This window comes from Tursiops truncatus, chromosome 3 (assembly GCF_011762595.2).
Source record: "Tursiops truncatus isolate mTurTru1 chromosome 3, mTurTru1.mat.Y, whole genome shotgun sequence".
Classification (NCBI taxonomy): Eukaryota; Metazoa; Chordata; class Mammalia; order Artiodactyla; family Delphinidae; genus Tursiops; species Tursiops truncatus.
In genome coordinates, this window is record NC_047036.1 from 158,799,891 (window position 1) to 158,821,888 (window position 21,998).

General features: G+C 48.9%; 1 protein-coding gene across 3 annotated transcripts; it reads right to left on the minus strand.

Moving 5' to 3' along the window:
- Positions 1-610: 610 nt before the first annotated feature.
- Positions 611-21,976, minus strand: HAUS8 (HAUS augmin like complex subunit 8). Of its 3 annotated transcripts, none has more exons than XM_019951223.3 (11): positions 21,881-21,976; positions 18,842-18,906; positions 15,104-15,171; positions 10,551-10,632; positions 8,345-8,437; positions 7,554-7,648; positions 6,893-6,958; positions 6,628-6,786; positions 5,163-5,304; positions 2,183-2,324; positions 611-1,037 (listed from the first exon to the last, which is right to left on the minus strand). In XM_019951223.3, exons 1-11 carry the CDS (start codon positions 21,907-21,909, stop codon positions 845-847), a joined length of 1,134 nt encoding a protein of 377 aa, XP_019806782.1. In that variant the 5' UTR covers positions 21,910-21,976; the 3' UTR covers positions 611-844. The 3 variants fall into 3 exon arrangements, with proteins under 3 accessions (XP_019806782.1, XP_004323351.1, XP_019806783.1); XM_004323303.4 differs by having other exon boundaries at positions 15,116-15,171; positions 21,881-21,973; XM_019951224.3 differs by lacking the exon at positions 21,881-21,976 and adding an exon at positions 20,628-20,780 and having other exon boundaries at positions 15,116-15,171.
- Positions 21,977-21,998: the final 22 nt, after the last annotated feature.

Genomic DNA, 21,998 nt, shown 5'->3' on the forward strand with positions numbered 1-21,998 from the left:
TCGTGTCAAAAAGTTGCTTGTAGATGTCAACGGAGGAATGCTCCTTGGGAACCAGGAAGACTGCCAGGGCCCACGTGGTATAGACAGAAGCCCAAGCGTGGGCTGGACCAATCCTCTGTGCCATAGTCCCGAGTGGAGTGTAGATCGCAGCTACGGCAAAACCGCGTAGGCGTCCCCCAAGGATGGCCACTGGGACTTTGGACTGGATGGGGAATTTCCATTTGAGGGCCAGCTCTGAACTTGCTGTGGGTTATTGAACAGAACTGCCCTGTGACTAAAGGACATGAAATCATCTTGAAAGTGAAATACGGTTTACCCTTGAACAACAGGGGGTTAGGGGCTGTGCAGTCGAAAATCTGCGTAGAACCTATAGTCTGAGCTCCGTAGCCGCAGTTATACATCGTGGATTCAACCAACCACGGATGGTGTCGTGCTACAGTATTTACTACTGAAAAAATCCATGTATAAGTGGACCGGCAATTCAAACCCACAGCGTGCAAGGGTCAGCTGGATTCATGATGTCTGTGAGGTTCTGAGGCTCAGGACCAGCTCTTTGAAATAAGCTGGGACAACACGCACCTTCTACTGCCCCTTACAGAGAAACCAAGGCTCAACTGCAAAACAGTTTTATTTGTTAAATTATCAAACGGGACTATCTTACAAAACAAAAACTATATGGCTAGGCTAAGAGTATAAAGTGCTCAAGTTTCCAGAACATCATATGTGGTTCACTGCAGGTCCACCCCCTCTCCCCACCCCAAACAAGGGGCACAGGACGTGCTTCCTTCCCCATGGTGTGCAGGAAGGTCCCCACCCCGGTTGGGGACACAGCCTGCGTGTGGATTCACGGCTCGTCGTGGCCCGAAAGGAGCAGGCTCCTTAGCTCTCCCTGAGTTTCCCCACCAGTGGCCTCCTCAGGATTGAAATACCACTGGCTGGTGGCCTTGGGGCCCTGGGCCTTTTCCCAGGCCTCCTGGTTGATTAAGGCTGCCTCTTTACTCGCCTCGGCGGAGAGTTCCAGAACCTGGGTAAAGCTCCTGTGGAAACAAGACGATGATGAAAGCTTTTCACCCTCTGTGCCCGAGCACCTTCGCAGCTGCCATGTTGGGGGGCGGGGGCGGGGGGAGGTTCAGGGTGACCCTCCTCGGGCTCGTGGGAAAGCGGCGGTGAATAAGTTTTGTCTGAACAGAACTCAAACAGGGAAGCCCTGAGAGCAGGACCGGGCAGGTGTGAAAGAAAAGAGTTGTTTACTCGACAACTATTTAGGGAGTATCAACACTTGACAGGAACCATCCTAAGAGCGGGAGGCAGAGCCATGAACGGGGAGCTCCCCCAGCAACCACACAAGATAAACGGCAGTGGGGAGATCAGCACAGAACGAGCGTGCTTCCCCGCTCACTCCCGTGACCCCGGCCATCTAGAACACTTTGGAGTGTCTGATTCCGTCCCGGGGCACAGAGTGATGAGGAAGATGCCACAGCAGGTGGCGTTTATCATGAGTACCTTCAAACCTCTCAGGCACCTCGGGAAGTACATTTGGCATCATTAGGGAGAAGAAAACTAGATTCTTTTTTGGAAGAGGTGGAAGAAAGCCTCATGGTTAGAAATGTCCTGGAGGAGAGAGAGAAGGGGACCGGGTGGCTTTCGGGGGCTGGACATAGGCTGAGTGGACCTGGGCACTGGTTACACAGGGTGCCCGGTAGTGAAAGCCACTGAGCTGTACCGTTACAATCTGTGACTTTTCTATGTGTACTTATACATCAATAAGAAGTTCCTGGGAATTCCCTGGTGGTCCAGTGGTTAGAACTCTCTGCTTTCACTGCCGTGGCCTGGGTTTGATCCCTGGCTGGGGAACTAAGACCTCACGAGCCACACAGAGCGTCAAAAAACTATCTGAGGGCCCCTGAACTGCTGTGTTACCCCAAGGAAGTGATCGCCCCTTTCTACTTTGGCTGCTCAAGAACGAGCACAGGAGTTTTGGTTGGGTTGAAGGCATCTTGCCCATTCCCCTCTCCCTGCCTCGCTGGACCCTCATACCCTCGGCCCCTGCAAACACCAGAGCTGCCCACCCTCCGGAACACAGCACACCTTCCACAGGGCAGCCGCCAACAGCCCATCTCTGCCCGACGAGGAGATGCGGGGAGAGGGGTACTATCTTTTTAAAAAATATTTTCTGTAATACCTTTGGAGCTCCAGATCCTTCTTTTGGGTCATTTCCTTGAGTTCCCTCAGCAGGTCCAAGGCCTTCGCGTTTTCTTCTGAGCTGCTGATGCCAAGTTCTCCCAGCAGATGGCATGTGGTCGTCAATTCCCCCTGCAACTTGTCTGGAGGGGAAAAGGGGTTGTCAGCCGTGGTTTCAAGGTGCCCCAAGCAATGGATGCACGAGCTGGCTGGCTGACTTTATTTTTCTCCTTTTGCTGGAATGCTCTCTTGTTATGCAGGAATCGTGATGAGCTCGAAGGCAGAAAGGGTCGTGAAGGAAGATATTCGTGCACTGGTACTGCCTCTGTGCCCCTTTGCCTGAGATCACGGGGCTCTGAGATGGCGGGCCATGCGTGTCTGCCGTCTAGGCAGACATCGGAACATACCTGGAATGGTGCACTGGTGTCCTCAACAGAAGCAAATCCAAAAGACAGAGAAGATCTGGTCTAGGAGTAACTTAAGAACAAACCCATGGTTCCCACTCCCGGTTCCCAGCACTTCTGCCCCCAACGCCCCCCCAGCAGAGAGCCGCCTGCAACAGCGCTGGGTCCCCCCTGCTCTAACAAAGCCAGCATCTCTCCGAGTCCAGCACATGTCCCAGCTGTAAATTATAACACTTGGGGAGCCTTATAAGCGTTCTTACAAACACATATCTTCTTTGCCAGGGGACTGAACTGTGTCCTCCCAAAAAGACATGTTCAGGTCCTAATCTCAAGTACCTGTGAAGGTGATCTAACTGGAAATGAGGTTTTTGTAGATATAACGGAGTTAGAATGAGGTCATTAGGGAGGGGCCTAATCCAATAACTGGTGTCCTTCTAAGAAAAGGGCAGTTTAGACACAGAGGCGCTCAGAAACAAGGCCATGTGAAGACAGAAGCAGCAGCACAACACTGTAAATCAACTATACTGCAATAAAAATTTTAAAAAAACAAAAAACAATACCAAAATAAAATAAAGCTTGGTGACTTCCCTGGTGGTCCAGTGGTTAAGAATGCTCCTTCCAATGAAGGGGACGCAGATTCGATCCCTGGATCCCACGTGCCGCGGGGCAACTAAGCCCGCATGCCACAGCTACGGAGCACACAAGCCACGACTAGAGAGCTACAACTACAGAGCCCCCACACTCTGGAGCCTGCACGCCGCAATGAAGAGCCCACGCGCTGCTACGAAAAGATCTCATGTGCCACAACTAAGACCCGATGCAGCCAAAAATAAATAAATAAATATTTTAAAAAATCTTAATAAAAAAAAAAAAAACAGAGTCAGAGTCTGAAGGAATGCTCCATGAGCCAAGATTGCCAGAACACTAAAAGCCAGGGGATGCATTCTCCCCTAGAGCCTCCAGAAGAAGCCAACCCCAATGACACCTTGATTTCGGACTTCTAGTCCCCTAAACTGGGAGGGAATAAATTTCTGTTGTTTTAGGCCAGCTGGTTTGTGGTATTTTGTTACAGAAGCCCTAGGAAACTCAAACAGTCCCCAATCCCAACTCCTGGCAACTATCTAGGGCATTTATCAGAGATGGAGACCAAGAGATATAGACGTGCAGTTGGTTGCCATAATTATAAAATTAGAAACTCAGACACAGATGATGGTTCAACATGGCTCATTTTTCAAGGTCCCGTTTCATACATATACTATTTCACGTTGGAAAAGGCTTGATTTTACATCAGTAAAATCAAGCTAAACACGTCCAGGTGGCTCATGAGAACTTTGATTAGAAATAACCAAACTCTACGTCATATGATCCAGCAATCCCAATCCTGGGCATATATCTGGACAAAACTATAATTCAAAAAGATATATGCACCCCTATCTTCATAGCAGCACTATTTACAATAGCCAAGACACGGAAGCAACCTAAATGTCCATGGACAGATGAATGGATAAAGAAGATGTGGTACCTATATACAATGGAATACTACTCAGCCATAAGAAAGAATGAAATAATGCCATTTGCAGCTACAGAGATGGACCTGAGATTATCATAGTAAGTGCGGTAAGCTGGACAAAGACAAGTATCATAGGACATCACTTATATGTGGAATCTAAAATATGACATAAATGAACTTATCTACGAAACAGAAACAGACTCACAGACGCAGAGAACAGACCTGTGGTTGCCAAGGGGCAGCGGGGGGGATGGAGTGGGAGGCTGGGGTTAGCAGATGCAAACTAGTATCTATAGGATGGATAAACAACAAGGACCCACTATATAGCACAGGGAACTATATTCAATATCTTGTGATAAACCATAATGGAAAAGAATACAAAAAAAAAGAGAATGTCTATGTGTGTATAACTAAGTCACTTTGCAATACAGCAGAAACTACCACAACATTGTATTGATAAATCAACTATACTTCAGAGAAAGAAAGGGAGGAAGGGAGGGTGGGGTACGGGAGACAGGGAGGGAGGGAGGCGGGGAGAGGGAGGGAGGGAGGGAGGACCAAACCGTAGGGCAGCTGAAAACTTATTTGGGGAAGATACATGTTCTAAAGAGAATTTTAGGATAGAGGATGGCACTCTTCACACTTGCCGCCTTCTTCAAGTGAAGTATTAGGTGAGAACCCTATACAGGAAAGGGACCCTCTCAGCTCTGCTTAGAAGGCAGGACAGGGTTGGGGTCGGTGGCCCTGTTGTTCCCCAGCCACCAAAGCACCTTTGTAGAGACTGCAGGCTCCCAGGACGCCTTTCAGCAGGACGGGAAATCACTGCGGGGATCCTACAGACCTAGGTTCAAATCCCAACACAGTCCTTACTCAGGGCATGACCCCACACAAACCGCAGCCTTGCTGGCCCCCTGCGTCTTCTGCCATTTGATGGGGTACGCGCCGTCTACCTGAGAGGAGGCCTATGACCTGACACGAACGGATAAAGGTGCCCAGGACACGGGAGATGCCAGCATGCACTGGGAGGTTCATCCTACCCCTTGCCAGGCAGCTGCCCCATTTCCTACCTAAGAAGCACTGCCCGTCTCCGTCCAGGTGGACCGATTTCACGGGCAGTTCATGCCTCGTGGTGTCCAAGGCCGTCGCAAATGTCTTGTATCGTTCCTTAAAGCAGCTGGCTATGGCCTCACAGGGGCTCAGCATCTCGATCTGCAGGCAGAAGGGGAAGGAGCCTGTGGGACGAGGCCCTGCACTCACCTCGCCAGAAGTTTACCAGATGGCAGGCACCTGTGAGGTTAAGACACAGCACTGTTCTGCCAGGTCTCCCAGAGAAACTTCCAACGGTGCAGTGGGCTCTCCCCTCACTCCCAGGTGCCCCGAAGATAGCCCGGCCAGTAGTAAGGTGGCCTGGGTCTCCTCACCAGGAACATGTGTCCGCCTTCCAGCTTGTTCCAGGGCTGGGCCCTCCTGCTTCAGAGCACTGAGCTGACATGCCTGCCCCCCACCAAGGCCATGCCCGGCAACCCCTTTTCCCTTGTACACGCTGTCTGGGGGTTGTAAGGATTCATTTGTTTGACTGTCTTTCCCTTCCCTTCTATTGTGAGTTCCACGAGGATAGGGACTCTGTTCTCAGCTCAGGGCCGGGCTGCTGGGCACACTCATGTGTACATGCTGGGTGTTACAGGCTGAATTGTGTCCCCACAAATTCCTCTGTTGACATCCCAACCCCCAGCACCTCAGAATGTGACCTGATTTGGAGACTTTACAGAGGTAATTCAGTTAAGGGGGGGTCATTAAGCTGGGCCTTGATCAGTAATGACAGGTGTCCTTACAAAAGGGGGAAATGTGGAGACAGACACTCAGAGGGAGAGAGCCAGGTGACGAGACACAGGGAGAAGATGCCATCGACAAGCCAAGGAGAGAAGCTGGGACACATCCTTCTCTCGTGGCCCTCGGAAGGAACCAACCTTGCAGACACCTTGATCTCAGACTTACAGCCTCCAGAACTGAGAGAGAATACATGTCAATTGTCTAAGCCGCCGCGCACTCTGTGTGGTCCTTTGTTATGGCGGCCCCAGGATACATCCTTACTGGGTGAGGAGCCCCATTCCCTGATCGGCCCTTTCTAGGTTCCCACGATTCGCTGTGACCTTCCCTGGCGTGGACACTCCAGTCCCAGCACTGACCACACAGCACCAAGCCCAAGTCTCCCACCAGCACCCTGGCCCAAATGGGCAGGTCTGGAGTACATCTGTGTCACTGGGCACAAGTCTCAGGATACAAGTCACCAGAATACATGCCCATGTGTATATTAAAGGGACAGAGCCCTCTTGCTGGTTGGTTCTGACATTACCGCCTTGTCCTCTGATAAACCGTCACATAGCAACACCCAGTGGTGTCAAAAGCTGGGCACAGAGTCAGAGCCAGGCGAGGAGCGACGCTCACAATAAAGGCTCCCTCCAACCACCCCCCCCACCCCCGTGGGACAATGCTGCCAGGATGCACCTCTTGGAGGCTGCGGTCACCCCTGACCTGCGCGTCCAGGACGTCTGCCAGCTCCCGCTTCCTCTGACAGAGGAGAAATTGGCGCTTCAGCTCGTGAGCTTTTTTCTGGAGCTTCTCCTTCTCCTTGCACATTATTAATAAATTCTTTTCTGCCTTTTCTTCGAATGCAGCAAGACCACTTTCCATCTGGGAAATGCAAAACAAAAGCTCAGGCCAGAGGCGACCTCACCTCCGCGGCTGACGGTGGCCGCCCTTCCACCCACGACACGCGTGCAGGAGGCTCCGTCCTCACCTTCAAGGTCAGCAGAGTCAGGAGTAGTGTTTGGGATTCCATCATTTCCATCGCTTCGGAGAGATCCTTCAGGAGAAGAAAAAGACACTGCTGGTTCCCCGTGAACTGGTATAGAGCCAGCTCTCTTTCCGGGGAGGGGCAGAATCCTAACCTGTCTGTACTTTTTTTCAATCAGTAATTCAACAATTCTAGACTGTGTATCGACTCGTTTCTATTTGCTCATTTAGTCTTTCGAGTCCTCTGTGAAAAGGAAGGTGGTTTGGTCCCTTCCTGCAAGCTGGGCTGTCAAGCGTGAGCTGAAGGGCACCCACCAACTTGTTGCCTTGCCAGAACCAGGACTTGGGGTTCCCACCTGGGTGAGACCACAGCCTGGCCGCCCTCCCTGCCGTGAACAGGGCCTGGCCCAGTGCCTTCCCTAGCGTGGCACTGGCAAACAAGGCCTCAATCTCATTTTTCACAGGATCCTGCATTTGTATCCTCTCCTGTACATGTAGCTGGGGAAACTGAAACTGCAAATCCTCTAAGGATGGGTAAGGTTTTTGTTCTAAAAGGCACAGCTGGCTTGTTTATTCTTGGAGTCCCCGGGTTTCGAGGGGCACGTGGCACAGGGCAGATTTAGCCAACCTGCTATAGTGGCTTCCCTCTCATTTCAGAGACTTACTGGGCTCTTTTTCCTCAAGGCAGAAAATGATGATGACTCAGCTTTCTTTGACATTGTTTTTTCTAACTGTGGAGTCTTTCGGACCACGCTTTTGTCTAAGATCAAGAAAAGCGTTTTATCCATAATTTGAAAAGATACATGCACCCCAGTGTTCACAGCAGCATTATTTACAATACCCAAGACATGGAAGCAACCTAAATGTCCATCAACAGATGAACGGATAAAGATGATGTGGTATATATACACAGCCATATAAAAGAATGAAATAATGCCATTTGCAGCAACATGGATGGACCTAGAGATTATCATACTAAGTGAAATAAGCGAGACAGAGAAAGACAAATATCATATGATATCACTTATATGTGGAATCTTAAAAAAAATGATACAAATGAACTTATACAAAACAGAAACAGACCTACAGACATTGAAAACAAACACTTACGGTTACCAAAGGGGAGGGGGGGGATAAATTAGGAGGTTGGGGTTAACACATACACACTACTGTATATAAAATAGATAACCAACAAGGACCTACTGTATAGCACAGGGAACTATACTCAATATTTTGTAATAACCTATAAGGGAAAAGAATCTGAAAAAGAATAGATATATATATGTATAACTGAATCAATTTGCTGTACACCTGAAACTAATACAACATTGTAAATCAACTATGCTTCAATTAAAAAAAAAAGTGTTTTTAAGGTGAGAAGAGCATATTTTGGGAGCCCTCAGACATGCATTGCAACCCCCAGCTGGGGAAAGGACAGGTACAGCCAATGACTTACCATTAATGGCCGAGAGATCCAGGTCAGGTGGGGCAGTGCCATGCCCTTCCAGCAAGGTAGACTGCAGGTCACCTTTGCCAGTTCCACTGCTGTCTGTGGGCCCAATGAGAATCCCCAGAAGTCAGCACAGTCAGCAAGATACTCTATACTTAAGGCCGGGAGCAGCTAACTTTTCTGTACAATATCACCTGCTTCCAAAAACTCAGTTTCTTACGAGGGAGCAGTAGAGAAGGCTGAAAAACCTTTGGAAATTCCCACCCATCAACTTGAATATATTTTAAAGTAGAACTAGAAAAGAGATGCAGTCTTTATAACTGAAAGATACAAATAAGGCTTTCTGCTTAGTTTAAGTACAAGATGCTGTGTACAAATGAACTTATTTACAAAAAAGAAACAGACCCAGAGACATAGAAAACAAATTTATGGTTACCAAAGGGGAAGGGGGGGAAAAATTAGGAGTTTGGGATTAACATATACACACCACTATGTATAAAACAGATAAACAAGGACCTACTGTATAGCATAGGGAACTCTACTCAATGTTTTGTAATAACCCATAAGGGAAAAGAATCTGAAAAATATATATGTGTGTGTGTGTGTGTGTGTATAAAATATATATATATGTATGTATAACTGAACCACTCTGTTGTATACCTGAAACTAACACAACACTGTAAATCAACTATACTTCAAATAAAAAATAAAAGATGCTGTGTTCAGGGTATAAGAATCTAATAACACATGATATACTTGTTCTGCCCTCTGCTCTTTTTTTTTTTTTTTTTTGCAGTACGTGGGCCTCTCACTGCTGTGGCCTCTCCCGCCTGTGGGCTCCGGACGCGCAGGCCCAGCGGCCATGGCTCACGGGCCCAGCCGCTCCGCGGCATGTGGGATCCTCCCGGACCGGGGCACGAACCCACGTCCCCTGCATCGGCAGGCGGATTCTCAATCACTGCGCCACCACGGAAGTCCTGAGAACCCTGATTTTTAAATGTGGCAGGCCCAGTTTTTGACCCCTCTGGCCATGCCAGCTTTCCCAGCTTCACACATGGCCTTCAACCCAACTGCATGAGAAAAGACTAGAAGGCCGGCTCCAGCTCCATGTGCTTGCTTCTCAATCGCGCCTGGGTCAAGGAACAGCACAATTTCTGACAAACATGCAAGCCAAGATCAGCGAGCTCAGGCATGCAGGCCAGATCCGGCCCACTTCCTGTGTTTGTAAATAACTGGGACACAGACACGCCCATTTGTGTACACACTGTCTGTGGCTGCTTTCACGCTGCGATAAGGCAGAGTTAAGTTTCTATGACAGAGACCCCCTGGCCTGCGAAGCCTAAAATATTAACCACTGGTTCAGAAAAGTTTTGCTGACCCTTGATCTGAACAATAAAGCAGGAAATCTAACCTGTAAAAGAACATACTTAGTATTCCACTATGGGACGCAAAACTGTCACCATTCTGAATGAGGGTTTGCAGGCCGAGAAACAATTTTGCTTTCTGTGACTCGCTCTTATGCAAAAGAAGAGCTGCCCACCACTGCTGGTGAAGCAGGCACCGGAGGAGATGGGTGAAGTACTACTCTGGAGAGGAGCCTTCCCAGACTTCTAGAATGAGCACACTGACTAGGACCGAAGAGCAAATATACCAACAGCGATGGTCTGAGTGGTAGATCATAAGTGAGTTTCCGCCCTTCTGGGCTACATTCTCCAATTTTGTTTAATAACAAACGCATATCATGTCTACAACCAGAAAAACTGAAAGTTTTTCATATCACTTTGGTGAAAGCTTCTAGTAGAAGGGGTATGGGGAGACCATTATGAGGAAGACCCAACCCAAGGTAGTGAGAGGCAGGAAAATGAGGTCTCATACCCTCTCTGAAAGTCCTGCTCTCAGAGCTCTGGTGGGGAAACAGTCACATGATCAAGGAACTGGTGCCCCAAGGGAGCACCATGATGGCAATGTGGCTCTTCTCTGGGGTCATATAGAAAGGAAATGACTCCCCCCCATTCCCCTGCCAACCCCCTTCAGATCTTCATATGCCCCAAATCTGTCTTTATGCTGAAACTCTCTGCCAAGCTCCTTTTCCTCATACTTTGCAGAAAGGAAAGGGCGTCTTAAACTTGCATACTTAAAAACAAAATTCACCACCACGCTCATCACTTCCTAAGCCTCAGTGCTGTTTCACCCTCCTTCCATCTTTACGTACCTTTGCTCTTCTGGAGTGGGTTGGGTTTTCTTCCACCTTCAGGCATCTTCCCACTGGCCTTTAATGCATCTGCTGCAGGAGGCTGTTAGGGGAATATATGACATTCAGGGGACAAGACACTTTCCTTCCACGAGAAGGGGCCCCTCTGCAGTTTGCAAGGTCTGCATCTGCTCTTACCTTGAGGCAAGGGATAGATTCAAGGAGTTCTGACATTTAATTGCATACATACAGGATGAACTAATTTTGTCAGAAGGATACCCTCACATGCGTAGAACATAGGAAACCACCAAAATGTTTGCTGGTGATGATCTCTGACATGGCAGATTACAGATGACTGATTTTCTGCATAATTTTTAGTACTGGCCAGTTTAGGAAAGAGAACATATTACTCCGGTTGTCAGAAAAAACAAAGCTTTTGGACAGGTATTAATCTTCAAAACTTATTAAAAAAGCAAGCAGTGCATGGAGCTAGCAAGCCATTATAACAATATAAAAACAAAAAGAGGGAATTCCCTGGTGGTCCAGTAGTTAGGACTCGGCACTTTCACTGCCAAGGCCCAGGTTCAATCCCCGGTCAGCGAACTATGATCCCACCACAAGCCACGTGGCGCGGCCAAAAAATAAAATTAAAAAAGCAAAAACAAGACCTTATAAAGAATGAGAATATTTTGATGTACAGATACCACTCCTATTCAACCTCCCATTGGAAGTCTAGGAATAAGAAATAAAAGGCAAACAGGTTACAAAAGAAGAAATAAAACTCTCTTCTTGCAGACATGACTCTTCACATAGAAAATCTCAAAACATACTAAAAAACACTACTAAAACTAACATGTTTAGCAAGGTTGCAGGATACAGGGTCAACATAAAAGATATTTCTAGCAATGAACAACTTTGGAAATTGAAATTAAAAAACAGCACCATGGGACTTCCCTGGTGGTCCAGTGGATAAGACTCTGAGCTCCCAATGCAGGGGACCCAGGTTCGATCCCTGGTCGGGGAACTAGATCCCACACACATGCCGCAACTAAGAGTTCACACGCCGCAACTATGAGTTCGCATGCCACACCTAAGAAGTCTGCATGCCACAAGTAAGAAATCTGCACGCCACAACTAAAAGTCCGCATGCCACAACTAAAGATCTCACGTGCCACACGAAGATCCTGCATGCCGCAACTAGGACCTGGAGCAGCCTAAATAAATAAATATTAAAAAAAAAAAAAAAAGACAGTACCATGTAAAAGTTCTGAGCAAAGAAAAAAATTTTGTAACTCTGTGCGGTGATGGATGTTAACTAGACTTACTGTGATGATCATTTTGCAATATTTACAAAGATTGAATCATTATGTTGTACCTCTAAAACTAGTATTGGGACTTCCCTGGTGGTATAGTGGTTAAGAATCCACCTGCCAATGCAGGGGACATGGGTTTGATCCCTGGTCTGGGAAGATCCCGCATGCTGCAGAGCAACTAAGCCCATGTGCCACAACTACTGAGCCTGTGCTCTAGAGCCCGTGAGCCACAACTACTGAAGCCCGAGTGCCTAGAGCCAGTGCTCGGTAACAAGAGAAGCCACCGCAATGAGAAGCTCAAGCACCACATCGGCGTATAGCCCACACTCCCCACAACTAGAGAAAGCCTGCACACAGCAACGAAGACCCAATGCAGCCAAAAATTAAAAATAAATAAATAAAATTAAAACTAATATAATGTTATATGTGAATTATTTCTAAACAAACAAAATTTCTTCAAGAAAGAAAGAAAGAAAAGACAAGATAGTACCTTGCATAATAGCACTAAAAAAACACCAAGTACTTAGGTGTAAACCTAAGCAAACATGGGGAAGGTCTGTATGCTGGAAATTACAAAAACACTGATGAAAAAAATCTAAGACCAAATAAAGGGAGAGGTATACCATGTTCATGGATTGAAAGACTTGGGTGTTTTTAGGATGTTATTCTCCCTGAGCTAATGCATAGATTCAATACAATTAAAATCCCTGAAGTTTTGGTAGGAAATGGCAAGCTAAGGCTAAAATTCATATGGAAAGGCAAAGGAACTAGAAGAGTCAGTTTTGGAAAAGAACAGAGTGGGAAAATTCACACAACCCAATTTTAAGACTTACTATAATACAAAGCTAAAGTAACCTGGGCAGTATGGAAATGGACTAAAGATAGACATGTAGAACAATGGAAAAGAATAGAGTCCAGAAATGATGCATACATATATAGTCAATTGCTTTCCAACAGAGGTGATGAGACAATACAACAGGGAAAGGAAAGTCATTTCAACAAATGGTGTTGGAACAAGAGGACATCCATACACTTAAAAATGAACTTTAATTCCATCATCACACCAGATACAAAAATTAATTCAAAATGGACCACAGACCTAAACTCATATAGAAGAGAACATGGGAGAAAATCTTTATGGTCTTGGGTAAGGCAAAGACTTCTTAGAGAAGAAACCAAAAGCACATTTCATAAAAGCAGAAATCGATAAATTGGACCTCATCAAAATCAAGAACTTCTGCTCCTCACCAGACACTTAAGAGAATGGAAAGCCAAGCCACACACTGGGAGAAAATATTTGCAAATCACCATAAAGAGTTGGTATCTAAGATATTGAAAGAGCCCTCGAAACTCAATAATGAGAAAACAAACAACCTCATTTTTTTTTAATGTGCAAAAGATTTGAAAGGACATATCACCAAAGATATAGGACTGGCCAATAAGCACATGAAAAGATGCTCAATATCATTAGTCGTTATGGAAATGCAGTTTAAAACCACAATGAGATACCACTTCATACCCACTAGAATGGTTTCAGTCCTAAAGTACTGACTCTCCTCTGTGGCTCATAGGAATGTAAAAAGGGGCAGCCACTTTGGATACCAGCTGGGCAGTTAATAACAAAGTCCAACAGACATTTACCCTACAATTCCCCTCCTGGGAGAAATGAAAACACATCCACACAGAATTCTGCACAGGAATGTTTAAGGTGGCTTTATTCATAATTGCCAAAATCGGGAAACAAACCAAAATGTCCTTTGCCAGGGAGTGGCTGTGCACACTATGGTCCATCTGTACAGTGGAATATTCTTCAGCCATCAGAAGGAACTAGCACTAACTATAAAAGGCAACGACAGGGAGGGAGGGACCTTTATATGAAAGCAACCAGACTGCAAGAGTCTGCATCCTGGGTGGCACCTTTTAAGTGAGCCTACTGCAAAGGCAAAGCCACAGGGACAGAAAACACATCATGGTTGCCTGGGGTGGGGAGGGGCTGGTTCCATGGGAGCACAAGGGGACTTTGGAGGGGGGGGCGGTGGTAACAGAGTGTTCTCTATCTTGACTGTGATGGGTCTGTGACTGGATGTGTTTTTCAAAACTCAGAGCACTGTACGCTGAAGAGTGACACTTCCTCTATGTAAATTACACCTTAATTTAAAAGATGAAAAAAAAAGAAAACGGAGAAGCTCTTAAAGATCTAAAATACTAGAACATGCAAACACATGGGGGTGCTGTAACCAAGTTTGCCAGGCAACGTTAAAATTATGAAGTGTGGACTAGTATTCTCTGTTGAAAATCATTTCAATACTGTAAACCACGGACTCTGGGTAAGGATGTGTCAATGTAGGTTCATCGATTGTAAATACGCCCCACTCTGCGGCGGGATGTTGACAACAGGGAAGCTACGCACGTGAGGGGGTGGGCAGGGGTGTGTATGAGAAATCTCTGTACTTTCCACTCAATTTTGCTTTGAACCTAAAACTGCTCTAAAAAAATAAAGTCCATTAAAAAACAAAGTCACTCCAAGAAGCATATCAGTTTGCATAAAGGTATCCTTTTTCTTCAAGCCAAATCTTAAGCCACATTAACCTGCCATTCACCCTCCCAGAGTAAAAGAAAGGCAGCAGAAATTAATATTTAACTAAACTTTATCATAAACAAAGATTTGGAAAATGGAATAACACAACCTTCACCACACTATCCGTCCATACACACTGAAACAAAATATGTCATTGGGTAATCTAATGATTATTTTCATTAAACATCACACAAAGCAGGTTCCCAAGATGTTAAGTGTTTCATGCCATCATTTTCAATGGTTTCATGGTTTTTGTGGTGTGGCTAGTTCACTGAACTCTCCCTGTAACACTGGGTGATTCAGCCATGTCTTTTTTCCCCTAAAACCCTTTCTCTAAAACCCTACGGGTATTTTTTTACAATACAGGCCAAGGCTGGGTAACCACGTGCCAGGAATTAGACAGAACTGTTTCAGGACAGAATCCAGAAAGGAATTACCGGGTTGAGAGACAGGAATAATTTTATGATTCACCAGAGATCATGGCTCTGCAAAAGAGATTCTCAAAGTGACCAGCCACACATGACAGAGATTCCTGCCTTGGCACGAAGGGCATGACAGCCCCAAAGGCAACTGGACCAAGCCCCCAAAATGCTTCTTTCAGGACCAGGCTGTGCCTGGCCGGTGTGACTTGTCTCAGAATTCCAAGTTCGTCAGAACTCTGTTCAGAACTGTTTCAAACGTACATTGTATGTTACCTTTTTGGTGGTTTTCTTCTCATACTGCAAGTACCGGGACTCAACCACTCTTCCACCTGTGGGGGACACACTGTTGGTTTATAATAAAACTATGACATGGACTGTGAGGACCCACCATGCACCTAGGATGCCCGCCCCCCACCCCGAGAGCCGGGTGCTATCAGCCCTCCCCGCTCAGCCTCAAGCATGTATGGGACACCTACTGTATGCAAGAACATATATGGAGGGAGTTCCTTGGTGGTGCAGCGGTTAAGAATCCGCCTTCCAATGCAGGGGACACAGGTTCGATCCCTCGTCCGGGAAGATCCCACATGCCGCAGAGCAACTAAGCCCATGCGCCACAACTACTGAGCCTGTGCTCTAGAGCCCACGAGCAACAACTACTGAGCCCTTGTGCCACAACTACTGAAGCCCGCACACCTAGAGCCCGTGCTCCACAACAAGAGGAGCCACCGCAATGAGAAGCCCACGCACTGCAACGAAGAGTAGCCCCTGCTCGCCACAACTAGAGAAAGCTCGCGCACAGCAACAAAGACCCAGCACAGCCAAAAATAAATTAAAATAAGTAAATAATAAATTCTCTTTTAAAAGCTTTTTAAAAAGAACATATATGGAACACCTACTGTATGCAAGAACATTTATAGGATACCTGCTGTATACAAGCACCAGGGCTAGAAGCGGAGACACAGAGACCCACAGGAGCTACGATCAAGGAAGATCAGAAATATGTGCCAAAGTTCAAAACAGAAAGTGGACTCAGGGGCAGGGCAGGGAAAGGAAGAAAGATCTTCCAAAGATGGCCACCTGCTCTCCTCCTCTTCCCTCCCCAACTCACTCCCTGTGGTCATGACCCCAACTGCCCTTCCCCCACAAGCCCATCTATGACCCACTCATGGTACTGCCTTTCACATCCCCCACCCCCCTCACCTAGCTCAGGACCACTCTCCTGAGACACCCTAGGCACTGACGCTCTTCTCGGACACGGCTGTATCCCTTGGTGACAGCCCAGCCCCAGGTGCCCTTCCATCCTGATCCTGGGGCGCTGAAGGTGTGTGAAGGAGACACATGTGTCCCCCCAACCTCCAGGGGCTCTCGCTGCAGCCCCTGTGATCATCCACAGTCCTCTGTTCTGATCCCCCAACCCCTCTCCCAGACCCTCCCGCCCACTTCCTACACCGGGCCATCCCTCTGGTCAGCTGGTAACCTGTTTCCTACTTCATTGGGAAGACAAAAGCAGCCCCAGGAGATCCTCCCACCTGGGCATCTAGCTGCCTCCCAACCTCAGAGCCATATCCTGGGCCCCCCATGTGGAGCGACCTCTGTGCTTTGGGGTAAAACCAACCCCCCAACTCTGGGTGCTAGAGCCCAGCCCTCACTCCGTTAGGAAATTGCCCTGGCAACCCCTCTCCCCCTGCCCCACCCTGTATCACCCCACTTCCTCTCTCCAATGGTCACACTGTTCATCCCCCCTCCCCTCCCCTCCCCCATTTCTCTGCTCCCCTTTGCCATGGCGGATGCTCTTCTTCTCCTCTCTCCTTCCCTTGAATCCCCCCCCACACCCCAGCCTGGCTCTCACAGCTACCACGGCACCAAAGAAACTCCTTTCATCCAGACCACGGAGATCTCCCTGCTCTGATGCCCACCCGCCCCTTCTCAGTCCTCGTTCTGAGCCAGCGGCAGCGTTGCACACAGTGCTCACTTGCACTCTCCTTTTTTTTTTTTTTTTTAATTTATTTAATTTATTTATTTTTGGCTGCACTGGGTCTTCGTTGCTGCATGCAGGCTTTCTCTAGTTGCGGCGCGCGGGGGCCACTCCTCGCTGCGGTGCGTGGTCTTCTCATTGCAGTGGCTTCTCCTGTTGTGGAGCACAGGCTCTAGGCACACGGGCTCAGTAGTTGTGGGTCGTGGGCTCTAGAGCGCAGGCTCAGTAGTTGTGGCGCACGGGCTTAGTTGCTCTGTGGCATGTGGGCTCTTCCCGGACCAGGGCTTGAATCCGTGTCGACTGCATTGGCAGGTGGATTCTCACCCACTGCCACCAGGGAAGCCCTGCACCCTCCCTCTTGAGACACTCTGTCCTCCAGGCTGACTGGCCGTCTGGCAGCTGCAGCAGGCTGTCTTCCGGGTCCATTAGCTGGTGAAGGGTGAGTGCCTCCAGACACCTTGCAGGTCCCATGTCACCTGTTCCTCCAACCAGCAGGCACATGCCACCCCTGCCGCCTTCACGACTCTGCTCGGCCCAGCCCCTCCCTTAGGCCAGAAGCTACCCCCATCCTGCTGTTTTATCCACAGCAACTGTCACTGTCCAATACACCCTGTGTCTCCTTACGTCTCCTGATTCACCGCCTGTGTCCGGGGTGGCAAGCCCCCTGAGGGTAGGGATTCTTGTCTGTTTTGCTTGCTGCCACGTTCCACCACCTCGCAGGGAGGAGGTGCTCAGCAATGTGTCAGATGCATGAGTCTGCACTTTTCCTAGGTGCCCCCAGAGCTCAGGGGTCTCCCTTTTTACTAGAGAGAGTGATGTGGTCAGTGTCACCTGCCTTGACAGTTCAGTCCCAAGACTGGGATTTCAACCATATCACCTTCATGCCTGGATTTGCATCTTTCTTTAGATGGGGTTGCAGCCGCAAGCTTGAGTGGAAAAGAGGTACAACCAACAGTTCACAGGCTGCCTGGAGCTGGACACGGAGGTGTTGGTTGCCCCGGGCGTGCCCCAGGCAGGGATGAGCCGTGCCTGCAGGGCAAGTGGCTCAGACGTTCAGGCAGGAGGCACCTAGGGGTTGAGGCCAGGACCAGGCGGGGTCCAGGGGAGAGAATCGAGCCCCACCTAGGGTCTGCCACTGGATGTCCAGTGAAGGATTGGGGCGAAGGACACCCCCAGTTCCAAGGGGGGGAGACCATCCTGCATTGGGTCTTTCTAATACCATCAGCAAAGGGTAGGAAGGAGGCTCTGGGTTCCTTGCACAGTTGAAAAGCAGTTTCAAGTTTCTGGAAAACTAGAAGGCACCTGTTTGTTTTCAACTGTGGTGGATTTTCCACAGAAGCAATGTTACAATGAAGGATATAATTTGCGTCCAAGAACTAGACCCTGTGTAAATACAACAGATGTTACAGACCAGATCACCCAGCGATGCTGTGATGCTATAACATATAAACCTCCAGTCATTTGGAACCGGAATTCTGCTTCAAGTTCTCTGAGACCTGCACTAGTGCACAGGCATAAAAAAATACTTCATCATAACAGAGGCTTGAGATCCAACGCGGGAGATCCTTGCGTCTACAGCCCCAAACTGGGCACTGCCAAGAGTCAAGGGGGGCTGTTGACAGTGACCCCGGACACACAGGTAGACATCGGATGTGTGGGCATCCCCAAGGGTCTGACGCGCTTACTGAGAAGAAACAGACTTTGATGTTTCCTAACGAATTCAGCTCACACTCTCCTCACCCACACTTCCAAGTGATGAGCCCTGGGTACAACCTGTGACCCCCATGGCCGGAAGGGCCCACTGCCCTAGATGACCCCCACCAGGTCCTGCCACACCCCTGGCTGCAGGGCTGGGTAACCAGACTTGGGGTCCCCAAAGGTGTGACTAGAAGCGGGTAAAGCCCCAGCTCCCCTGCTCTGGTCTGTTTTTCTCTTCTCCAAAAGCACTTACTGGGGGGGAAAGAAAAAATCACTTTTTATTCCAGTGGATTCCATTTCAAAAGGTAGATTCCAATTTTACTCACCTTGTATTCTTCTTCCTCTCGTCTTAGCACCGCTAGGAGTACTGGGACCCCCTGCAGAAGGCTTCCTAAAAGAGGAAAACGGGGGTCTTGTTAATGCAGTTGGATAGAAAGCTCAGGGAAGCCAGCCAGGAACCTGGGCTTCCTCGGGACAGCCCAGTCCCAGCACCCACCACCAATACCCATCTCTGCGAGGTGGGGCCACCTCCATGGCAGGAGGAAAACGGAGCCCCAGCCCCGTCACCTGGGGACAACACCTACGTGAGAAGAGCGAGCATTTTTGCCGAACTTCAAAGGTCTCGATCTCATTAATTCGTTGGGCGTTTGTGTGTCAGCTGTATACCACTGAGGATACAAGGTGAACAGCAGACAAAGCTCCTTCCCTGAGAGGGATGACCAGCATTTTCCCATCAGGCAAAGCGTGAAGAGCGAGCACTCCAGACAGGTAAAGGGGTGGGGATTGGGGGTGAGTGACAAAGAACCATTTGCTCAGGCACATGAGGAAGGATATTCCCAGACAGGGATCACCAAGACCAAGGGCACAGGCGCAGAGAAGAATGATGCGGAAATTGGAACTGATCAGCCCTATGGCTTAGCTGGAGAAGACTGAATTTGAGGAGGGGGTGAGGGATGATAGAAACATTCAGTCCCTAACAGCCTGGCAGACAGGAGGCACTTGATAAATATTTGTCAGACAAATAACTCAGGGGTGCTCACTTGAGGGCAATTCTGACCCCTAGGAGACATTTGGCGATGTGTGAAGACACCTGGGATTGTCACAACAGAGGGGGCTGCTATCGGCTCGGTGGGTAGAGACCAGGGATGCTGCTCAACACCCTACAAGGCACAGGACGGCCCCCATCACAGAGACGATCGCACCCCAGATGTCAACACTGTCAATGTTGGGGGACCCCTGGCATGGTGAAAGAGTGATCGGGAGCGTGGGACGGAAGTCTGCTGCAAAACTCCTGTCAAGAAATAACGAACCCTGGGGCTTCCCTGGTAGTGCAGCGGTTGGGAATCTGCCTGCCAATGCAAGGGACATGGACGGGTTCGAGCCCTGGTCCAGGAAGATCCCACACATCGCAGAGCAATGAAGCCCGTGCGCCACAACTAACTAAGCCTGCGCTCTAGAGCCCGTGAGCCACAACTACTGAAGCCCGTGCGCCTACAGTCCGTGCTCCGCAACAAGAGAAGCCACTGCAGTGAGAAGCCTGCGCACCGCAATGAAGAGTAGCCCCTGCTCGCCTCAACTAGAGAAAGCCCGCGCACAGCCACGAAGACCCAATGCAGCCAAAAGTAAATAAAAAAGAAATAATGACCCTGAATATTATTAAGTCCTAAAAAGGAATGAAGTACTGATAATGCTGAAACGAATTAATCTCAAAAATGTTATCAATGCTGAAACGAATTAATCTCAAAAATGTTATCCTGAGTCAAACAAGCCAGGCACTAAGGCCACGTGGTGTATGATTCCATGGATATGAAATGTCCAGAACAGGCAAATCCACAGAGACAGAAAGCAGACTGGTGGTTACCAGGAGCAGACTGAGGAGCATGAAGGATGGGGGGGACTGCAAATGGACACAGGGTTTCCTTCTGGGCTGATGAAAATGTTCTAGAACTAGGTAGAGGTGGTGATTGCACAACGTTGTGAATGTCTCAGTGCCATCGAATTGCTCGCTTTACGACGGTTCATTTGACGTGATGTGCATTTTGCCTCAATTTAAAAAAAGAATGAAGCCTGACATGATAGAGGAGAGGCTCCCATGAAGTAGGAATCACTGACTAGTCAGCCGGTGGGTGTGGGAGAGTCGGGGATGCCTCCCAGGTGTCCAGTCTGGGCGAGCGGGATGCCAGGCGGGGGTCTGGGTGCTGTAAATCCTGCTGTCGTCACAAGATGGGCTCCACTGGAGACAGCAGTGGTGGTCCCCTTGCTCAGCTCACTGCAGCCATCTTCTGTGTAGTGGGCTCTGGGGACTCCAACGTGAGACCCAGGCCATGCTGGGGGGCACCTCCAAGCCACAGTGGGGAGAGGCAACTTAACAAATGCTGGCTGGGTGCCAGCTGCTCCACTCCCTCAGGGAATCCTCCCCACCCTACAAATACCTGACTGTTAGCCTGCTTTTATCTTTGTTTTCCAGGCAAGGACCCAAGGTTTATACAGATCACCCCTGGGGAGTCTCAGAACTGGAAACAGACAGAGCAAGGATTCCCTCTGGGGTCTGAGCCAGGGCTCTGGAGCCAAACCAAATGGACTAAGGCCAAACCTGCAGGGACACGGGGTGGGGGAGGGGTGTCACTACATATATTCCAGCCTCAAGTACTTCCCCTGAACCTCGGAGAGGCTAACGTCAATCTCACAGTTAGGTCAAGGGGCTGTGGAGTAAACAAGTGATTTCAGATGGCCCACTAAATTTTAATTCGCACAGGCACAATAAACATCGGCAGAATGAACAAAGCCCAGGAATCACGCCCGGCACCAGGTCATTGTTCGACGTCTCCCTTGGGCAAATGACCTTCCCTCCCTAAGCCTCCATCATCTCCTTTGTAAATGGGGAGAATAGAAAAAAGCGTGTGGGAGAATGAAAGGAGATACTTCAGTGGTCCAGCAGTTACCCACTACAAAGCGGTAATCGTAATAGCGACGGATCACACTTAGGGGCCAGACACTATTCTAAACGCTCTTAAGCCTCACACTAGGCCTACAAAACCGAACGGCGGCGTCAACAGTCCGGTTTCGCGACGGAGGAAAGCGAGGCACAGAGAGGTTAAGCCACTCGCCTGACATCGCCCCGGATCGAAACGGCTGACCAGGGACCCGAACTCGCTGTAAGGTCCTGAGCCCAAGCTCCCGAGCATGCGCAAGGCCGCATCCCACCTCCCAGAACTTGCGCATCCTCGGTGGTTCTTGGAGGAGTCAGATCCGGACTCACCCCAAGGACCCTCCCTCCCCAACTCTGCTGCCCCTCTGTCCCCAGCCCTCGACCAGGGCCCTCCAGCTGGCACCCATAAATCCAGACCCACGGTGCCTCGACTCACCCAGCACCACGCCCCGAGGTATCCGCCATTTTCCCGCCTTCAACTCAAAGGCCGGCTCTTCAAGTCGAAACCCCCCGCCCCCGCCCCGACCAGGCCATATTGCGAAGCTACAAGAGGG

Excerpts from the sequence above, each read along its gene's own strand:
- HAUS8 (XM_019951223.3), bottom strand. The coding sequence starts at position 21,909 with ATGGCGGATACCTCGGGGCGTGGTGCTGG. Across the intron at positions 15,172-18,841 it reads GAGAGGAAGAAGAATACAAG|GTGGAAGAGTGGTTGAGTCC; the intron begins GTGAGTAAAATT and ends TGTCCCCCACAG. Across the intron at positions 6,787-6,892 it reads TGACTCTGCTGACCTTGAAG|ATGGAAAGTGGTCTTGCTGC; the intron begins GTGAGGACGGAG and ends TGCATTTCCCAG.